Raw genomic sequence first — 23,423 nt, forward strand, 5'->3', positions numbered from 1 at the left:
GCAAAGCCTTTCAGTAAACATAAATGCAAAGCCAGCAACCTCCTAAACTACCAACACTTGCTAAATGGATCTTGCTGATCAATGCGGTTCTTCCATTTTATAAACTCACTTATGCTGCAAAAGGTACCCTGGATCAATTCTCTCTGATCTGGGATGGTTGGTCGGCTGCTCAGACTAATTCACACGTGGAGGAGGAATAGCCTCCATACTTGTGTCCATTGTGCGTGTGTATGTATGTGATTGTGGATGAATGTGTGCCCTAGGGAAGAAGTGCCTTTTAGTGGTATTATTCTCACTGCATCACTGGCTGATGTAATTATCTTAAGTTACTTTTGTATGTTATATTTTTTGAAAATAAAGTCTTTAAAAAAAAATTCAAATTGGGGACAAATAGACTGTATTTCTGTCTATATGTTGCATCAATTATTCATTACAAGTTAGAATTTGTCAAACAATACAAAAAGAAATAGTTGTTTTGTTCCATATATCACACAACTGCCTATGAGTTGCAGAACCTATAGCAATCATCTTGGGAAGACTCTTTATCATTACTGTTTCTGCATACAGCATGAAATAATACATTAAAAATATGCAGTTGTCTTATTTTTTTCCTGCCAATAGAAAGCTGTTTAAAAATGTGCATTATGAGATTTTCCTTGATTTTTATTATTAGATTATTATTTACTATTTTTTAAATATTCCGCTTCCAGTTTCAGGAAATGTAATAAGATTGACAAGGGGACAGTTGTGTATTTATTGCAGCTTGTTTTCTGCAGTTGATACTCATTTGGGATGTTGTGGTGGAGTGAATCTCAGAGTACAGGCTACAGTGCATTGTTTTGTGGCGGAATAAGCAGCTTGGCATCAGATATAACTGTATGTTATGTTTATTTAGGTGATGGAGGCAACGATGTAAGCATGATCCAAGCGGCGGACTGTGGAATTGGCATTGAGGGAAAGGTAATATTCCACTGTTTAAAATTATCAAAAGATTAAACCAGTATTTATTCCTACAAATACTACTCTTACATAGTATACAACAAGAAAAGAAGTGGGTATAACAATGTAAATTTCACAAGAAAAGATTTCATGTTTGTATTATATTTATTACTAAAACTAAAATAAGAATTTTGTGGATACGAGGGGGGGCTGTACATAATAATTAATAAGGACAGCTATCCTCATGACTACACTGGACTTTGTTGTTCTTTGGTTTCTTTTAGCACTCCTGTTAGCCAAAGAGGTGTGTCCCTTTTGCCTGTTTCTGGATAACCTCAAATTTGGAGTGCAGAATGCTTTGAATAAAAAGACATTCCTCTGTTTAGTGTCAACATTTTTTCAAAAAGCTGCTCATCTCATACCACTTATCATGATATCTCAAATGAGATAATAGGGTGTAGATAGACACATCTTTAGTATAGACCTGTTACTTTAATACCTTATCCTAACATAGGATGGTGTATTAATGGTGTATTAATATTATTCTCCTATCCTAAGAACCGGCAGTAAGTAAAAAAAAAAGAATTGGAATACCCTTTAAGTTTATAGATCCCATTTAATAAAACAATGCAGTTGAATTAGGGTGCATCTAAAGAAGATTTGAGGATTTGATTCTTAGCATTAGAGGTACTGTACTTATACAGAATATATTGCTGACAATATGGAAAAGTTTCATGTTCTTTCCAATTGGCATCAAGGTGAATCTTGACTGTAAAGTAGATCATCAATACGACTAAACATTTACTAACTTCCTTTAATGGTTGGGGTTTCTCAGCCTTGAGATGAAAGGATCAGGGAGGCTTCTAATGTACTATTATGCACTGCATGTATTGTTTCTTTTAAGCAACTGTTTGTGTTTCTCTTCTAGGAGGGGAAACAAGCCTCTCTTGCAGCTGATTTTTCTATAACCCAGTTTAAACACATTGGCAGATTGCTAATGGTCCATGGTCGAAACAGCTATAAGAGATCGGCTGCATTGGGGCAATTTGTCATCCACAGAGGCCTTATTATTTCCACAATGCAGGTAAAACATATATGTTTATTAGCATATACTTTACACTGTATGTACACAGAATACATGATTACGTAGTTGAGCGGCACTTTCTGGAAAGCCACATAGAAAGGAGAGTAACCTCAGTTTCTAAATATTAAACTATTTAATGAGTTCTTAACCTATATGGAGAACTATAAGCTTTTAGCTATTTGCTAACCAGTTACAACCACAAGGCATTAGATTTCAAATTACACAATTGGTAGCCATTGTGATATTGATATCAAATTATATGCAGATTGAAATTTGCAGACATGGTGCAGGTACAGTACAATTTCACAGCTCCACCAGTGTAGATAACTCAGACTCCTCTTACTGTATTGCTTTTACACCCATTATAAGAACCAGAATTCTGTGGGACTCCTACATAATTTTCAAGAGAACATTAAATCTTATTGATGGTTGCCATCTTATTGATGGTAAGTTTTTACATTCGTGCTCTTTAATAATACAAGTTTACAAAGAGTCCTATTATAACACCCTAATGGACTAGAAAATATATGATTACTCACTATTGTATAATGTCATCTGAGAAATAAGAGCTGAAAATAAAGAAAATCAATGTAGCATTAATGCAAGTATACAAAATTCGCATGATAAGGACACAAAATGAAGGCAGTGAATTCTATGGGGCAGATTTATCAAGTGTCTGAAAGTCAGAATATTTCCAATTGCCCATGGCAACCAATCAAAGCTCCCCTTTAAAATATTCATGAGCACTGGTGAAATGAAAGCTGAGCTGTGATTGATTGCCATGGGCAACTGGAAATATTCTGACTTTCAGACTGCTTGATAAATCTGCCCCTATGTGTTATGGAAAGAACATATGTAAATGCATAAACATACTGGCCAGACAGGGTAAAAGTAGATGTAGCCAAGCCCTCACCCTGTCTGACCAGTATATTTTATTCTCATGTTCTTGCTTGTCTTGGATGGTTAGATCTTAGTGAAATACATTATATTATACATGTACATAGGCCAAGAAATTGATAAATGTCTTCAGTGTAGTTTAGTTTTAGTTTGTAGTCTTTTTCAACCCTTTCTTTATATGGTATCTAATATTTAATTCCATACCTTTTCACAAATGCAAATATTAATTGACATTCCATGACCTAAACTTAAAAATGGTAAATTTACTCATTTTTCATTTCTTGTTTCCTTTTAAGGCTGTGTTTTCCTCAGTCTTCTATTTCGCATCTGTTCCTTTGTACCAGGGATTCCTAATGGTAGGGTAAGTTAAAACTAGCATTTAGTTGGTGACAACTTGGTAACAAAACTATTTTTGTTTGATTACATCAGGGCCAAGATCAGTTGGTTGCCTTTTAATTATGTCTAAAGGAAAATGTTATAATTAGTTTTTCCCATATTATTCATGCACTAATAGTTAACGTGGTGAGGGAGCAAAAAATAATGTCCTTGAAAAAAAACAACAGATATTTTAGGGCAAATGAAAGTAATTGACACTGGAGGGGTTCTATTCAGCTGTGTATCCACACCAGGTACATGGTGGTTTTCTCATTGACAGTAATGATGAAGCAGCCAAGTAACAGGCATGTGAACTACTGATGGAAGAGTCGTGAAATAATCATTTACCGTACATGTTTGTATAGTAATTGTATCTCATCAAGAATGTTGGAGAAATGCGGTAATTCATAAATTGCAACTTACCCCCTTGAGGTTCTCCTTGCTGCCTCCTCAGCAGGACCTCTCTGTCGCGTGGATACACCCATGACATATGTACTCCTTTCATGCCTCGGATTGTTAAGTGTAGTCTCCATATCCTGTTTTTGTGATCATGGCCATTACAACTTTTAGCCCCTTAAACATATGCCAGCTAAATTAAGTTTTTTTTTTACCTTTTGGTTTTTCAGTATAATGCCTAAAAATGTTATATGAACTCCAAAAAACTGGTTGAGTCAAAGATATAGTTTTTTATTTATTTGCTTTTTTATTTTTAAAAATTCAGTTTTTAAAAAAAATCTTTCCTATTTAATGGTCCTAATCCCTTTGTTTCCACAATTTTGGATGTAAGTTTTGCACAGTTGAAATAGGAAAATACCACATATCACATACCCTGGGAGTGCATTGAAGATATAGATACTGCACAATCATCTCAAATTGTGTTGATCAGATAGCCACACATGGTTCTTTTCTATCCTGTACCATAGCTAGTAGTTCATACAAAACATGTGGTGAGTCTTTAGGTCTAAAATACAATGTAACCATAAAAATACTTCATAGTATTATTTGCTTATTTTGTTGACAAAACTACAATCATAACTGAAGGTATAATTGTATATTTATTTGATCTGGTTTTCTCCTGAATTATAATTATGAGTTTGTATATTAAAATGAGTAGAGGTGGTAAAACCTCTGAAGATACAGATTATGCTTTGATAGTTTATATTTGTGCACAGTTAATGAAACAAAAATGAATGTGTTTTTTTTTTTAATTTTCCCCAAGGTATGCAACCATCTACACAATGTTTCCAGTTTTCTCATTAGTACTGGATCAAGATGTCAAGCCAGAAACTGCCCTGCTGTACCCAGAGCTTTATAAAGACCTAACGAAAGTAAGTGTTTTTCTCTGCTCAAACTATATTTTTTGTTACTCCAATAACTGACAAGGAGAACAAAGAAATCATCAAAATGGGGGCTAATATTATTGTCAGCAAAAACAAGGTCAGTAGAGTCCAATGAAAGAGCTGATCCAACACCCAAACTGGAAAAATACTTATTTATTCTCATGTATTAAAATCAGATGTACATTAAACCAATACCCGCGCGTTTGAAACCTAACAGTTGAGCTAGACCATAACTAAAAACCAGATGTTAATTTTCAGAATGTGTAGGTCTTTTTTTTGTACATCTGATTTTAATGTTCTAGGATAACAATTTCAGTGGGTGCATCATCAACCCTTTTTTTGGATCAAGTTTATCACGACTATTGAGACACACTTGGATGTTTCTAATCTCGTTAATGGTGAGTTAAATTGCCCTTCTGTTTTTTTTATTAAGCTTGATGATTATGATCTAATGCTTATTTTATGGCTTTACCTAGATAAGCATGCTTCAAAGGTTTTAGCAAATTAATAATGGATGTGCCAATGCGAAGTTAATAAATAAATAATAAAATAAAACATTGTGGCCAAAGAAAATAAAACCAATCTTAGGCCTTTACAGTTTAACCCCTTAACTCATTTGGACGTTCCTCTATGTCCGGTAGCGGAGGGGGGAGTATGAATCGGGCTCAATGGCTAAGCCCTCTTCATACTTAGCGGTTGTTTGCTGCACAATGGAGAAAACACCATTCGCTAACACCCGTGATCGGTGGTGTTAACCCTTTTATCGCCGCTGGCAACGGCATTCGCAAGCCGGCGATGCCGCCATCTTTACACGGATCGTTGCCCACAATGACATCATTGGAGAGCGACGATCCATTGCTATCACAGAAAGGCTGTCATGTTTTAGGCTATCTATTACAATGTGCGATTTGCACATTGTAATAGATGAGGTGCAAAATCCCCATATACTGCGATACTGTACTATGGCAGTATATGATAGGATCAATCTGACAACCTAGGGTTAAAGTACCCTAAGGGGTCTGAAAAATATTAAAAACAAATAAAAATTAAAAAAGTTAAAAAAATTTAATAGATTAAAAAAAACTAAAATTCATATCACCGCCCTTTCCCTAGAATCGATATTAATATAAATAAATAGTAAAAATCATAAACATGTTATGTATCGCTGCGTCCCAGAATGTCCGATCAATCAAAATATAATAAAGTTTTTTTCCAGCGTTTAACCCTGTAACGCAAAGTAGCGCCCAGAGTCGAAAAATACTGTCACAGTGAATTGCAATTTGTGCAATTTGATTTTTGAAGGTGGGGTGTGAAAAATGAAAACACAAAAACGTAAAAAGGGCCTGGTCGTAAAGGGGTTAAAGAATGTAGGCATTCCAAGTTTTTTATGGACCAAGTGGAAGGTAGAGAGAAATGGGTATTTAATTTGAAAAGGTTGTAGTTGGTATTGAGTAAATCATCTTTGTTTGCAGATAATGTGATATTTATAGTTTGATGTACTTTTTCGATTTTGTAAAATGTAAAAATACAGTATATTAATACAAGTATTAAACAAAGCGAAAAGGCCTGAAAATACAGTTTGGGTTCAGCCAGGATTGTGTGCCTACAGTTACAAGTTTCCAGATAATTGATGAGTAAAACAGCACTTCACACTCTATTATTTTTCCTCCCTGGGCACCTTGCCAGACCTCATTATAAGTCAGTATTTAAAGGAACTCTACCATCAAAATCTAGCATAACAAACCAGGGACACTTACTCATAGATCCTGTCACCGTGACTGTGGTAATCTTCTTATATTTGTTATCCATTGCTCCTTCCTTCTAAAATCAACTTTTAAAAGTATACTCATGATCATATGATATTGGAACTTCTAGTGCTGTTGCCCCCTCTGTGCTGCAGCTTCACTGGCTGTTATGCTGTCTCACCCTCCCTCCTGCTCTCCCAGTACTCCCCCTGCCTGATGTAATCTCACTGCAGCAGAGGAAATTGCAGCACATGTGGGAGGGGGGGGAGCGCTCCTTGCACACTGTAACAGCCTGTAAATCTGCAGCATGGAGGGACTCCTTGATAATAACCCCTAGAAAACAATCATTAGCATAATTGTAAAGGTTGACTTTAGAAGAAAGGAGGCCATGGATAACAAATATAAGATGATTACCACAGTCACAGTGAGCTGTGGGAAATTGTCCCTAGTTTATCATGCCGGTATCTGATGGTAGATTTCCTACATCACAAATTTCAACATAACATTATATATATTTATTATATAGTATTCTGTGTGTAGTCAATTTTCTATTTTTGAGAACGCAAGAGAATGAAAAACATGAATCCTTGGTTAAAGTACAGGCATTGTTTGGGGCCTTTTCCAGGTGACAGAAATAAAATGGAAGCAAAACCAATTGCCTTAACATAGAGGCTTTGTTTAGTTTTCAGTAGAATTACACAAAGTATGACAGAATGACAAAAAGTATATGCAAACATAAAGCATATACTTAAAGGGTGTCTGCCAACTCCCTAATAATTCCATAAGTAAAACCATCATTGTGAAGGCCTAGAGATTCAGGGGAGTGGCGGTGCTTGCTTCTTCGCTGCTCAGTACCACCCAGCCTGGCACAGCGCCACCTAGAAAAGCTTCCTTACACAATAATTTACATCCCCCGCAGAAAGAAATAAAAACAGGTGCACACAAAGGCACCGCAAAGCACCAAGAATCTCATTTACACGTAATTTTCTCTAAAACAAATTACTGATCAAAAATAATGTTATGTCTGGAAAGATCATTTCTAATGTTATGTCTGGAAGGTTTACTTCTGGGGTCATTTGGGAGCTAGTAGACTGGTATGGCTAGATCAATAATAATAATAATAATAATAATAATCACGACAAAGGTGTTGTCATTTTCCCCTACTCGATTCTTTTACTTTTTGCCCCAGTTTTTACAAAAATGGGAAGGAGTTCTGTACTACACCTCTCTTTCTCTATAGCAGACATTTAGTGTACAAGAAGCAGATTATAGCATGTGCCGTATATTAACTAAAAATTGTAAGGGATAGATAGAAAAGCATAATGTAGGGGAATACCCTGTTAAATGGCACTTTCCATATTACTTTTCTTTCATAATCATATGCTTTTTCTTTTTTTCTTTTCCCTGAGCTTTGTGTCATGTGTTGCCTTGAGTATTACTCAGAATACAATGTTTTTCACCCCAACTTCCAGCTGTAGACTATGAAAAGTGAGACCAACTTCCGAATGACTGTAATACCATTTATTTCACATTACCTTTCTTTCATCACAGGGAAGATCTTTGTCTTTTAAAACCTTCCTCATCTGGGTTTTAATCAGCATATACCAAGGTAAGAGCTGCCTATTTAGCTTGACGAAAGGATTTTCGTCTGCTATCAATGTGTTTCTTCCAGGTTTACTTCCGCCAGCTTAGAATTTTATCAACAGTCATATATTACTTTCTTTTTATCAGGTAAATCGATAGTCCGGCAGTACCCCTTGCCAGCGTGCACTGCATGCTGGGTTATTGGTACTTGTATTGATGCGTGTCACTTGAAATGAGAGCTGTTTTAATTACAGCTTAATCCTGTAAAAATATGAACTTGCATGCAGTTCAGCCTACATAGAATTACACTATATGAAAGGTATATTCTACAGTAAAGCGACAAGTTTATTTCCATAAAAATTAACCATGTTACATTTGCATATGGCATTACTATAAAATACAATGTAAAAGTGTCAACTCTTATTGCTCTACGATTTTCAGGGTATTTTGGATGTTTACTAAAGTTTAACATGATAGATGATTAATAGGAGATTATTCGGAGTTATCTCCTGGGTCACACACTTTCCCCTGATTACATGCTGCTCTCTCCCTTGTATTTGAATGGGATGGAGCTGTCATACTATGGCACCGTCTCCACTTAGTATACACCTGATAGTAGTTGGCTTCTAATCACTCAAGTGTAATCTTTTGAGAAGGCCATTTACTTACCACTATGTGTTGGGTAGTATAATTTATGGGCATTGATTTATACCTTTGACTTCTAAGACTTCTAATAACACATTTGTTCTGTTGTAGGTGGTATATTAATGTATGGAGCTCTCCTGCTATTCGAGTCTGAATTTGTTCATGTGGTTGCCATCTCCTTCACTGCCTTGATTTTGACAGAATTGCTAATGGTTGCATTAACCATAAGGACATGGCACTGGCTAATGGTCGTAGCTGAATTTTTTAGTCTTGGTTGCTACGTGGCTTCACTTGCTTTCCTTAATGAGTATTTTGGTAAGTGCATTTATAGTAGTTATTTGTCTTCTATAGTGTCTGTCAGTTATCACTGGGACTCACACTCCTAATACTGATGTGTTTCAAAGGAGACCATGATATAAAATGATAAAATAAAAAGCTGAGGCCCATTTCACATCTCAGTTTGTTCTTTAGTTACTTCCTTCAGTTATTTTGAGCCAAAACCAGGTTAGGTAGAACTCAGAGCACATTTTCAAGTCCTGCCAGTGAATCTAGAGAGTTGTAATGGAAAGACTGGCACCTCTTCTGTGTGTTCGACCACTCCTGGTTTTGGCTCAAAATAACTGAAGAAAATAACTGAATAGCTAACAGTGATGTGAACTGGGCCTCACCTTTTTATTTTCAGAATTGGAAGATTGTATATCCCTTAAAATATCCAATGTCAGTATTGGGAGTAGGAGTCACAATGGTAAGTGACAGATACCACAGATGTGAACTAGTCCTAACATTTTATTTTTGATGAACTACATATATCAAATTAAGTATTCAATTCATCACCAATATTTTAAGTAAAAATATATTTGAAGGAGCTATTTACATGACATTTTAACCAGATGTCACTACCCCTACAAAACACACTAGCAAAGAAATCAAGACACAGATGTCTTTAGGTTAAGTTATGTGTAATAATGAGAAATGACACAGGAAAAAAGTATGGAACACATGAAGGACTTTTCCCTGAGTCATTTCTCATTATTGCCACAAAATGTAATTTATGATAACCTATGGCAGAATTACATCAGACATATATTTACTTAGAAAATTACTTATTTTACCTCCTGTATGGCACAAAGGATTGACAATGGACCTGGGACCCTCAGTAATTGGATGTTATATTTGGTAAGTGTAGTCTGGTACACAGGCGTGCTAGTGTAGGATAGGTCAGCTCTACCAAAGCAAGAGACACTCTTTCTAACTGGTGCTGAGGATCCTGAACAACAGAAATAACTTTTAGGGGAACCTTGTAAAAGTAAATAAAGACAGTTGGCTTTAGAAAATCTAAAGCAGCAGTTTCTCATTATTGAAGTGGCTTCTGGCCTGTTTGCTAGCTGGATGTATGGGCTATAGACCACACTGATACCATTTCTGAGTAGAGGCTTTGTAAACCCTAGCAGTGACCTAATGTGCCATTTTCACATAATGAGGATTTAGTTATGTTACTGAATATGAAACATACTTAGTAACAATTATTAGGTTACCTTATACTATACCAATTGTAAAACAATAACATTTAGAGGAAAGAGATGTGGATTACAAGACAATCAGTATGCAAACTAAAACACTGATCTATCATCAGTGCTTGCTTTTCTGGCTTTGTAACCTCTCTGTAACTTCTTCTTGCCTGTTCTTTTTTTTCTCTCTTTATCTCACTCAGGTCTTGGTAGAGTTTCATTGGGAGCTTTCTTAGGTAGGTGATATCACTATGTACATAAAATCTACATGTGGAATCATTCAGGTTATTCCTGTGGGCAGTAAGAAAATACATTCTTAAGCTACATTCACACTGCCGCATGGAGGACGTATATACGGCCAACATATACACCCCCCTTTACACTACCAATTTACTGCTCACTTCAAAGTTGATTTTCTGGATGATGCCATTAAGCTGGGCCTTAAAAGAAAAATTAATTAGAAGTTGTTATGCTGCTGACAATATACTGGAAGTTTACAGATTCCCTTTAATTGTACCAAAAAAAGGGAAACTCTAGTCCACAGCTAGAATTAAAGGGGTATTCTCGCCTGGGCATTCACATTCAGTTTTATAAATCTGCCATATATAAACATTTCTTCAATTAGATGTTATTAAAAAAAAATGTTCCTGTGTGAAGATAATTTCTCATAAATGTAGTCATATGGTCCCTTAGAAACGAGATAGCTTCCTCGGATACGACCACCTCTACTGGAGAGATTGCACAAAGAAACAAAAAGTTTTTGTATATGAAATGTCCAGGAGTTACTGCAAGTCCCACAGCCGTCCTGTGGTAATGATTGCTGAATCCTGGTGGTCCGGCAGGGCTCAATGGCGCATGTCTGGCCACCGCTGCCAGAGTGTGACGTGGTCGTATCCGAGGAAGCTATCTGGTTTCTAAGGGACCATATCACTACATTTATAGAAAATTATCTTCACACAGGAACATTATTTTTATTAACATCCAATTGAAGAAATGTTTACGTATGGTAAATGAATTTAATTAAATGTAAATGCCCTGATGAGAATACCCCTTTAACTGGTTTTCCCTAGCAATTGCAAAAGGAACAAATGTTTTTTTTTCCTTTCTGTTTTCCATAACAATCGGTCATATCTAACACTGAAATTGCTTATTTGATTTATAATAATGCCAGCTTGATAGTCCCTGATTTTCTCAACCTGTTTAAATACTTTTCTATTTAAAGAGGTTTTCCACAAATCTAGCTGCTTGTGCACAACTTTACTCTTATACAACTTTCCAATATAACTATCTGGCTCTATAACGCACTGACATGCCTAGAAAAGATCTTCACCAGAGTCCGGCAAGTATGACTCATCTTATCCCATTTTCACATGAGATGAGTCAAGTTTGGTGGTTGCAGGGATGGTGTCACTTCTAGTGTTCTAGGTAAGATAAGAATCTCTTCTTTTAGATTACATCAAGCTTACGTTTATGTGAGCTACAGAACTGGACATGCGGGCGGTTAAAAACCGTAGATAGGACCTGGTTCTTTATCTGTAGCTTGCATTTCTGGTAAATGTGATCGATCTAAAAGGTAAGATCCTTATCTTTATTATGACAATAATAATTTCTAGGTACTATACAATAGAAGATAGGGGCTTCTGGCATAACACTACTTATTTAAACACTAAACTTGACTCATCTTATGTGAAAATGAGGTGAGCAGAGTCAAATTTGCCTGCCTTTTTTTTTTTCAAATATTTTTTTTTTATGTCCTATCTGAGTGCCTAGTTGTTAAGTGGGGGTCAAATCTGGTGAGAGGTTCTCTTTAAAGGGGTTGTCAGAGATTGTAAAAAAAACATTGCAGGTCGGGAGGGGACTGGTTAAAAAATAAACATTTACTTACCTCTGCAGTCCCTCCCAGTGTCCTGTGCTGCCATCTCTCTGGTCCATGCCCCATGTAAACAAACAAGAAGCCGCTGTTTTTTTTACACTCTTGGACAACCCCTTTAAGGTGTACAGTAAATCTGCAGCCAGCCTTCCAAGAGTAGTTATAAACCAGTTCTTATCATCTTGCTGCCTCCCTATCAATTCATATCAGTAAAGGCAGTGCTTTCTGTCCCTGCTACAAAGCTCAGTACAGTTTAGAAGCCTTTGGTGGCCTTACACGATATAGTTGTGTGGCGCTGATTGCATTTAACATCTACACAAGTCTATTTGAGGCCCTTGAGGTCTGATAAGCACCCTGTCAGTCTTCTGTGTTATGGTCTATGTTTAGGTTATTTAGATGAAATTGATTATCTCATGTATATATCCATTATTTTTGACTACTCATACTGAAGTAATTTACTTCTGAAATGCAGTGTGCCATTTAATGAGTGTTTTAGACCATTTTAGGCAGTTTTCCGACTTGTCCAAAAAGGGAGTGAAAATTCAGTATGTGTGCCAGAAAGTTCAATATTGTGGCAGAATAAACTAGATCAAATAATAGGAGGTGCAAAGTAGGACTCCCCAGTCTTATACTGCACCAGATTATTCATCCAGCATCAGACACAATGATTAATCTGGAGCAGCAGAGAAAGGTCTAGTTCTACTTTGCACCCGTCTAATAAGTGACACATTAATACATCTCCTCTGATATTGTTATTATTTTTCACACTGATATACTCATCTCTACTTCTCATCTTTTATATTTGTCCTGATTCACTGACCTTTGTGTTAAATAAGTTTCAAAAAGTTGTTTTACCAATGAAAAGTACCATAATATATATATATATACACATTGCAGAAAGTCAAATAAATCACTGTATAGTATCTTAAGGTATACACCTATTCAGTAACCTCCATACTGCTTATGAGTGCAATCTTACATTTATGTGTTGAAGATTAGAATGGTTAAAGGGAAAGTCCAGGAATATGAGTGCCTGAATAATAAACCCATGATGCTATAAATAATTTAATATAACAAAATTCAATATGGAGCTTAAATAGTTTGATTTTATGATTCAGAAAATTTTATGGACTTTCTAAAGTAGGCGGAGTTATCTCCAAGATGGCCACCATCTATAACTATAAGTCCCATGATCCTTCATTTCTCATTAACAGTTCCTCTCTCTTATGATCTGCTCCCAGTGATGATGATCTTAAAGACTGTTCTGCCCTGTTACCATAGTAATGATGTGTAACTGCCTATCGCAAAAAGAAAAAAGAAAGTTGGATGCATACACAGGACTTGACAATTACAACAATATTTATTAGTTCATCAAAACACAATAGCCACAGGACAACAGAAAAGGAAAAAGACTTAAAAAATACACCCAGAATGATGTATGTGACTGCCAAGGGCAAAGTGGGCCCTAAACTCCCTCATCTCATACTGACAGTACAAGGATGCACTGGTTTGTTAATGAAGAATGGATAACGCAATATATATGTGCATACAACCAACACAATAAATAATACAACAAAAAATGACTTGTGCAAAAAAGCCTTATTGCATCTATTCCCACAAGCCTAATCACATAATGCCCAAATGACAAATGTCCAGGTGGTGTAACTGCACATTACCTCACAATACTGGCCATACTGGATACACTGCAACCAACCGACTACAGCCAAACATAGTGGTGATCACATGACCTGCCCAGGCAGCTGCAGGACATGTGCTGTGGACATGTGACCAGCGGCCATCTTCTGTCCTGTGTCTCCTCCACAGGGACAAAAGCAATGGAGTGGTTTACGGGCCAGAAGCATTTTAGTTCTCCATTAAAGTGTATGTCCAGAACATTTTTCTGCCAAGGGGAGCAACATTTTAAATAACTAATTGCATATCCGCTTATATTATCATGGCCCATTTAAATGTGAATTATGCTTATTCCTGGAATACCCCTTTAATATTGGTTAGTGTGGCCCATCTACATAGAGTACTGATGGATAAGGTGAATATATAATATTATAACTCACCAGTAGCGGGGCTGCTAATCCATTATGAGCATGTTCATACAGCAGTATCTGCCTATTATAATGCATTATAACCAGGAGCGGGTCCAAAACACAAAATAGCTAGAAATCTTTCCATTCTGTTTTCTCTCTCTAGGTTTTATTACTTGTTGTGGCGGGAATATAATGTGAACATATCCAAACATTTTTTAAAAATTTTCATTAAACCTGTTACTAAAAGTGTTGTTCTTTTTCCCCATTCCAGATTTTGCTTTTATTACAACACTAGCCTTCCTGTGGAAAGTCTCGGCCATCACCGTTGTCAGCTGTCTTCCCCTCTATATTTTGAAGTACTTGAAACGCAAATTCTCACCGCCGAGTTACTCCAAGCTTTCATCCTAGTCCTGAAGCCATGGCCCTCCAGCCATAACATGCCTCGTGTAGCCTCGCTGTGTTCTAGTGACTTCAGCCCTGTGAATGAGATAGCGACAGGAGGCCAAAGAGGAGAGGAGCACAAGAGAAAGGCTTTTATATGAGGAAGATGTTATAACTGATACAAGTCAGTATGAAAGAGAATGAGATTAATATTTCTGACCTGATTTACATTCTGTTGATTTATTAAAGGGGTTTTCGGTTATTTTTGACAGTACCCTGGGGTTGGGATAGGTATAATAAAAAATGTGACTACAGATTGGCTATAGCAGTCCTGTCACTGCCCAGCAAACTGGATGAAACCTGTTTCAGGAATGCGGAGCAGGATAACAAAACCTTATTTTTTTTATTAGACTTCCCACAGGCCCCAATGGGTTTTTTCCCAAAATTACAGAGAAGCCCCTCCAAGCATGAGATTGTGACATTGGCACTGGTTTATTTATCGACATAACTTGCACCATCTATAAAATGACCTTGTATGCTGCTAATTTATTTCTTCTAACATGCACTAGAGGACATGTATGTACAACCTAATGGTATTATTATGAAGAGCAATGTTATTCTTCTATTACATCATGCTTCAGACAGGCAGCACTTATGCTACATAGATGCAGCCTTTTACATAGGAAGGTGTAGAAATATGAAGGTGCTTTAGTAAGACACTGTAGTCCTAGTAATAGTCAGCTACATTTGTCACACTCTAACTGTTAAAAAAGAAAAGAAAGCAGATCTCTGATTTTTAAGGGTCTTACTGTTGGACAGGTTTGATAAATGAGGCCTACAATGTAATGCCCTAAACTTCTATGTCATTCCCATATAAAACCAGCCTCATTATTAAAGGGATTCTTTATAAAACCAATACCAGAACACTGAAATAACTCAATATTAAATGACGGCCACAGTCTTTGCAGCTGTTCTACATACACTCCACATTATGTGAACATCCCTACAGTCATTTCCATAATAGGTTAACTCTTTATGTTATGGGATTATTATTACTGAAAATCACATTCAATGTGGTAGTAAAGGAACTGTAAAGACACGTGTATAACTCTCAGTTATGTCCATAGTTGGTTATTTCCTTACACAAGTCTACAGTTATAGGGACCACCCCTGTAAGGGGCGTAATTTGACATAACGCGGTCAAAGTCGTTAGTCAACCATAGATACTGTATAGGGAAAGCTTTGTTTTTAACAGGTTAATATTCAATGCTGCTTCCTAACAAAGCAGATAGACAGTAATTACACAGTATAAGGAATTCTGTTATACTTATACAAAGAAATGAGCATGACGCATGGCATGGGGAGCAGCATTGCCTACTCACTGCCCTTTGTATTTCTTACTTTTATTATTGCCGCCAAATGATGCTATTTATCTGACCAATCATGAGTGTGCACTCGCAGGTTGTTTAAAGAGATGGTCAGACATCATCCACACAGTTGTACATTCCTCATCATACACCATGTTTACTTACTTGCCTTATCATTTGCTTACTTTGGTTCCTCAGGTAAAGAAATCTTGTAATGTACTATTTATTATTATGTTTGGAGAATCCTTTATCTTACCTTGATTTTTGGGATTCCTATTATTTCTCTATTATACAAGGGTATCAGACCACAATGCGCTATGGCCCTCGTACACATAAAGCCTACAGCTTCTTTTTACTGATTACTTAGATTTGGCACTATAACCACACCACTAATATGATCCGCTTTGCCGGTGTTACTTTGAATACTTGACTACTTACATCCCTGTGTCTGACCTGTAATGGGTTACGCTCACTTGTAAATACCTGCATTTTTTTTAAGCCTGTGGCAAAGTAATTGTTTAGTTCAGAATGTATTTTATTTGAAATACTGTATATCTTTGTTATAAAAGCAATAAAGTTTCTACAAGACGGTGTTTTGTGTTTCCTAATACATGTTTTTAATACATAACATTCAAGGTAAAAAAACAAACAGTTTTCAGTTTCCCCACAAGATGGCGCCATTGACACATGAATTGCCGTCCTGAAAGTGTGTGGCTGTTGTCTTCATCACCAATAATAATAATAAAATATATAGCGCCATCATATTCTGCAGCGTTTTACAAACCATAGGGGGCAAATGTAAATATGATAATACATTACAGAGTACAAACAGTCATATGGAACAATAGGAGTGACAGCCCAGCTCACAAGAGCTTACAGTCTATGAGAATGGGGGTCGTTGATGAAATCTTGTAAATGGAGTAAATTGTATATTTCTAATAAAGTATCAAAACTCTGAAATGTGTACTTTACATGTGACTGGTTGCAATGACATGTTGCAAAATCTTAAAGAGCGACCACCATTTCAGAGGATTTTTGATATTGTGTTGCGGGAGTGTTGTGAACATTTTTGTAATATACTTCATTAAGAAATTCTGCTTCGGCTGCTTTCACACTGACGTATGCACATCCGGGCGTGCATACAGCAGCGGCCTGTAGAGAGGAGGAGTGAGCGCTGCTCACCTCTCCCCTCCCCAAAGGAAGAAATGCAGCACATCCCTACTTACGGGGAAGCACAGTGGGCAATATGTCCATTAAAATAGATGCACGGGGATGTATGCAACCTGTACCGCAACGGTACGATACAGGTTGCATGTAGCCATTTTAACAAGTTAGATAGTTATAAAAAGCAGTAGAGGGACAAGATGTCTGGCTCTGGGCTGCTAATAATTCACGCCCACATGACATGACAGGAGTGAGGGAGGTGCGGGGACATGCATAATTAGCAGTCCACAGCGCCGGACATCTTGTCCCTGCACTCTGTGCTGCCTTTAATAACTTTCCCAGCGGAGGACAGCTCCAGGATCGGAATGAAGAGGAGCATAGGTGTATACCCTTAGATGTTTTACTTTTTTTTTTTTAAATGGTTGATTTCCTCTAAGGAATTTTCCTAGACCTTTCGTAGACATTTGTCAAGCCTTCTAATATACTGTACTTTTCAATTGGCCGTAAACACGGTGAAGATATTTTAGGTGCTTATCTGTAGAGTGAAACTATCTAAGGTTATTAGATTCGGTATGAATTTTTCAGGCATCAAATCAAATTTTTTTTTTTATGATAAGCTTTGGTGAACCTTGTAAAATACTACTGTCATTCATCCCACAGCTTAAGAAGAAGGTAAGGGGGATTGAAAATGAAAAAATTGTAAAAAAAATTAAAAAAATTAACAAAACAGGACTTTTAAAGGAATCAGTGTTTTAGAGCAGCGTACCTCAACCGCCGGGCCATGGAACACCCAAACCGAGGCTGCGGCAAAAATACTTACTTTAAAAAAAACATTGGTACTTGCCTCGGGTGCTTCACCTTCTTAGCATGGGGGCAAAGCACATGTCTATGTGCTTTGCCCCCATGCACCCACTATGATGTAATTAGCAGACGATACTGCAGCATCGTAGTGGGTGCACGTGGCGGAGCGTATAGACGTTCCAGGAAGATGACGCTGAAGCCATAGGGCGAAAAAGCTGGAGGTAAGTATTGACTTTATTATTCTTTAGAGGGCTCTGCTGTGGACATTTCATTGGGAGGACTCTGCTGTGGACATTTCAGTGGGGGGCTCTACTGGGGACATTTCTGCTGTGGTATGTATATATTTTATCTTTTCACAGTTAAAAGACCAAGATCAAGGGGAAAATGCGGCTTCTGCAGGAAAATGGGAATTCTAGATTGCGTACTGTGGAAATGGGACATTATATGGGTTGGGATTAGATGTGGATTATTTGCGGAGCACACAGTTTTTTCCCAGGGACCAGAAGACCAGTGGTCTGTGTACTTCCTCACATCAGTAGATATTTTGGTAGGACAGATCTGCTCACCTTTTATGCTAAAATCCTTGCTATTGCTTGAAATGGAGTTGCACAAATTCAACAACAAATTTGCGGCTGCAATTGTTTTCTTTTTTTACTTTGCTACCTGCTGTAAATTAAAGTATACATTCAGTGGAGTCCATTCGGGGCTAAGGAGAATGGATGCCACTGTATGGCATCCATCCCCGGCCTCTGTTGAAGTTACAAAGTGGGTATTCTCCAGTGATGTAACGATTTTAAGATGGAGACTCCCTGAACACTGGCAATAGAAAATCGCTGCCATTGTTCACCTTTCCTCCTGCTTTAAGGGGGAGGAGCTTAACCGGAGAACCTATCCCACTGTATAAGCATCAAGTGGGATAAGCTGCTTTTCTCCATGGTAAGCATTGGGAATCCTGTAGCCCTATACTTCAGATAAAAGAGCTGTGACTGTACCCTAGCACAGTTGTGTGAAATTGTATACATGTGTGTGACACATTTATTATTTGTATTGTTAATGTAGTTATTGATATTACAATGCTGTTATTTGTATATTGATAAGTTAAATATTTTGCCAATATCCTTTCTGCTTTTATTCCTGGTTTTCTAGATTTCTGCTTCGTTGTCATTCGTTGTTTACTTCCTGTGGAAAAACATCATTCCCTGGTTATGGGATGTTACACAGGTGCAACAGCATTCCCTGGTAATAGGATGTCACACAGGTGTACGTCTCATAATAACACACAGCTCTGATTTCTCTCTGTGATTTAATGAAAATGCACCTGTGTGACATCCCAAAACCAAGGATATAAGGAGCTGCACACCTGTGTGACATCAAATGACCAAGGATATAAGGAGCCATGCACCTGTGTGATATCACATGACCAAGGATATAAGGATCTGCACACCTGTGTTACATCACATGACCAAGGATATAAGGAGTAGTGCACCTGTGTGACATCACATGACCAAGGATATAAAGTGCTACACACCTGTATGGCATTAGATGAACAAGGATATAAAGAGTTGTGAAACTGTGTGACATCACATGACCAAGGCTATAAAGAACTGCACACCTGTGTGACATCACATGACCAAGGGTTTAAGGAGCCTTGCACCTGTGTGACATCAGATGACCAAGGATATAAGGAGTCGTGCAACTGTGTGACATCACATGACCAAGGCGATAAGGAGCTGCACACCTGTGTGGCATCACATGACCAAGGCGATAAGGAGCTGCACACCTGTGTGACATCACATGACCAAGGCGATAAGGAGCTGCACACCTGTGTGGCATCACATGACCAAGGCGATAAGGAGCTGCACATCTGTGTGACATCACAAGGCCAGGGACTGCTAATTCTCGGCAGGAAGTAAACAATGAATGATCGCAATCAGAGATCTAAAAAGCTTCCAAAAATTGATATAGATAGTATATGTTAAAAAATGAATAGAATGGGGTTAGGACCAAATTTTAATGGAGGGGTATCCTCCACATTGTGGTAGCCGGTATTTTCATACACTACAATGTACAATATGATGGATGGGGTCCTTCAAAAAGTTTGCTGTGGGACCCAGGCAGTTCTAGTTACAGCCCTAGTTGGCACCCTTGAAATTTTATCTATAAAAAAAGGCAAATTGGACATAACCTCCCTCCAAAAATGTGCAGGGTAAAATTGTTGGCACATATAAAAAATTGTTGATAAACAACATTGATTGTATAAATAATCCAGGACATACACCAAACACACTCGCAGAAGCAGCGAGAGATGGCTGGAGAGTTCTGAAGTGGCCACCAGGAGTTTTTATTCAAACCCCATTAACCCGTGGAGACATCTTTAAAGGCGTTGCCCAAATTTGAGAGATCTGGAACAGGCTGCAAAGAAGAGTGGCCCGAAATTCCAGTTGAAAAGTGAGAGAAACTTTTTTATGGTTCTAGGAAGTGATTGATTTCAGTCGTTTATTTGAATTTGTGTGCAACTAAATATTTAGCTGAGGTTGCCAGGAAATTTGTCAGGAACATTTCTGGAGTTTTGCACAACATTTTTGGTCTTTTTTTACTTGGATCTTTTGCATTGTTGCTAAGCACACAAAGGAAATCATTTCAGTGGTGCCAACACTTGTTGACCTCCTGGAGGTTTCTCCCATCTGTACACAGGATCTTTGGAATTTTTGTAGAGTGACCATTGGGTTCTTGGTCACTTCTCTTACAAAGACCCTTTGATTACTTTGGTGGAGCAGCTAGCTCCAGAAATAGTCCCAGTTGTCTCAATTTGAAGCTGAAATGTTCTGCTTCATCAAGTGGTACGGTATGTATGAATCTGAGGAGACAAGCTGTACATGCACCAGGGTCCGCGCAGCATTACACAGTGGGAGACACGACATGTTAACACTCAGGCAGTCTCACCCACCAGCTGTAAAAGTACTGTGGGCAGTTGAGATCTGTTATTAATGCAAAAGCTTACATTTTCTATGCTCTATTCCTTATACTACTTGTATGACAAAAGGGAAGATGCTCAGATGCACTAAAAATTATTCAAATGCACAATTTTCGTTGCATGTTTCAGGCATACGCCAACAAACAGGTGGTGTAGACTTAGACCAGGCAGTCTTAAAGTAAGATAGATGTTATACAACATTAGACACTTTGATAGATTTGATGCATTTCATGATTTATTGGGCAAGATGTATTAACCCCTTAACGACTTGGCCTTTTTTAGTTTTTTCACTTCCATTTTTCACTCACCACCTTCAAAAATCTATAACTTTTTTATTTTTCCGCATAAGGAGCTCTCTGATGGCTTATTTTCTGCGTAACAAATTGCACTTCGTAGTGACTGTATTTATTATTCCATGCCGTGTACTGGGAAGTGGGAAAAAAATTTCAATTGCAGTGAATATGGTAAAAAAACACATTTGTGACGTTTTCTTGTGGGCTTGGATTTTACAGCTTTCACTGTGCGCACCAAATGACATGTCTACTTTATTCTTTGGGTCGGTACGATTACGTGGATACCAAATTTGTATAGGTTTTATAATGGTTTCATACATTTAAAAGAATTTTGGGGGGGATTTTGCCATCTTCTGGTGCCAATACCTTTTTCATACTTTGGTGTCATCAGGGACTGATGATCCACGGCAAGATGCCGCTGTTATCTTTTTGAAGCCGCCGGCGGCGATCGATGTGAAAGCACCCGCGATCGGTGCTAGCACCGATCGAAGGGTGTTACCGGTAAGCCTTTGCTGCAATATGCAGCAAAGACTTACCGGCTATGGAGAGGGCTTGGCCCGCGAGCCCTCTCCATGCACCGGGACCCGTCGGGGTTTATATGCAGCTTTCTGATAAAAAGGGGATGGCCTCTGTTAAATATATTACACTGGACTCATATAACTTTGTGTAGTGATAACTGAAGTAGGGTGGGGTTCATCCCTGAGCAAAGCACACAAAGACTTAGTGCTCGCTAGCACCACCTAGAGGAAGGTATCCAGGTGAACAACTGGGCATTTTATTTATGTGAAGACAGCCAATGGTTCTACATTCTTTTGTGTGCTTACATCCAATAGTGTTGAATTTCGGGGGTGAAACAGCCCAATAGTATTGCCCGCTTGTGTACTTGCACTCCCCTTGCAGAGTGTGTTATGACTTTTCATATAAGAGTTTCAGTGCAAAAGAGAATAAATCAGTCTTGTTGTGAGCTAACTTTCTGCAAGGACAGATTTGTCTTTTCTTTTAAGTTAGTCAAGATTCTAGCGCTGGAAGCAGACTTTTGCAACATGGACGAGGATGGTTAAAGCCTCGTGAATCAAAAGACCCTTATGGTCATTTTCTCCCTGATATTCTGTCGCCCGACGCGGGGCTCAGGTGTGGACAGCTGACCACTGAGTCAAGCTTCATATTAGTCTGTGCTGCTCTTGTGAACTGAACTGACAATGGTGCACCAAAGGTAAGACATTCAATTGCCTTGATATGTCACTTCATATTCACGGAATGGTTAGACAGAGTAAGGTTGCCTGTGTGTGTGCAATTTATTCAAACTGTTCCCTATAACCTGAGTTCACTGTAATGATGACAAAGGACCCTTGCAAAGTGAGATTATAAAATTCTTTGAGACCTGAGAGAACCTGTATATGTTGTAGAAATGGGGCTGCAGTGCCCTCTTGTCGATTGTTGAGATTGTTGAGAATCTGGAAGTTTGCAGAGACAAATTCTGGGCAAATTTACGACCATTCCTTCGGGATTGGGATCGGCCCTGTGATGCGGTAGTGACGGTAGAGACCTAGCGACACTGACGGAAATTTTACAGTTGAGCTTTAACTCCTTGATTTCTGAAACATTGTGTGAAGGTCTCTAATTTGTACTTACTGATAGTTAGCGTGGTAGTCTGGAGCTGTATTTATGGAGGATATCTATAGCCCTTGAACAAAATCAGGTATTCCACAGATTCCACAAAATGGGTAGTGAGCAAAGTAAGACTGTAGCTGGACACCGCAGACCTAAAATGGCAACTGACATAGTGTCACACAAGAAAGGTAAAGAGTGGGTAAAAGGAAGTTATGAGGTATTGAAGTTTTTGGGTATGTTAGATGATCCCCTGAGTGTGCAAAGGTAGGAGACAGCACTTGATGAAAATGGCGGCTGGCTCAAAGACAAAAAGTGGCACACCAAGGCAGAAGGGTGGCTTGATGTAAGTAGAGAGTTAATGAAAGGAATCCTAGAGAGTGCCCATTAAAGGGGAAAAAAAAGAGAAAGATGGCGTCTTTTGGAATGCAGACCAGCACCCTCTTAGACTCCACCCCCGTATCTGGGGGTTAGAAAAGATGACACGCCCTACCATTTTTCAGTGGCGGCCATCTTAAGACAGTATATTCCCTTCAAGTCCTTGAAAGTTAATTGCCTATGACTCTACTCTGTTGGCAGCCATAAAGGCTGGTTGTGGGTAGCAGTGGAGCACCATTGAAGGGCCTGAACAGATTTCTGAGATAAACGCCGGCTGAGATGATTTCATCTTATTTCAGTTCTCTGTTTGGATTATTCTTGGATGTGCAACGCTGTTTGTTTGGGTATGGTCATCTCTGATAGTTAAAACTTATTTGATCCTGACAATTGCAGAAAAATTACTAGAAAAAGTATTGCAATGTCTCTGG

The 23,423-nt window shown here is 38.1% G+C and overlaps 1 protein-coding gene across 4 annotated transcripts in view; it reads left to right on the forward strand.

Moving 5' to 3' along the window:
• The window catches only part of ATP9B (ATPase phospholipid transporting 9B (putative)), a 214,788-nt gene extending 198,418 nt beyond the window's left edge, over window positions 1-16,370 (forward strand). For 3 of the 4 annotated variants that reach the window (XM_072152377.1, XM_072152375.1, XM_072152378.1), the window contains 8 exons: window positions 896-960; window positions 1,868-2,023; window positions 3,217-3,281; window positions 4,515-4,623; window positions 7,932-7,989; window positions 8,721-8,924; window positions 10,321-10,353; window positions 14,301-16,370. In XM_072152377.1, the coding sequence (XP_072008478.1) occupies window positions 896-960; window positions 1,868-2,023; window positions 3,217-3,281; window positions 4,515-4,623; window positions 7,932-7,989; window positions 8,721-8,924; window positions 10,321-10,353; window positions 14,301-14,437 (827 nt within the window). In that variant the 3' untranslated portion in view covers window positions 14,438-16,370. The remainder of the gene's footprint in view (window positions 1-895; window positions 961-1,867; window positions 2,024-3,216; window positions 3,282-4,514; window positions 4,624-7,931; window positions 7,990-8,720; window positions 8,925-10,320; window positions 10,354-14,300) is intronic. The other variant, XM_072152376.1, reaches the window with a different exon arrangement.
• The last annotated feature ends 7,053 nt before the right edge of the window (window positions 16,371-23,423 follow it).

The sequence above is a fragment of the Engystomops pustulosus genome, chromosome 5 (genome assembly GCF_040894005.1).
Source record: "Engystomops pustulosus chromosome 5, aEngPut4.maternal, whole genome shotgun sequence".
NCBI lineage: Eukaryota > Metazoa > Chordata > Amphibia > Anura > Leptodactylidae > Engystomops > Engystomops pustulosus.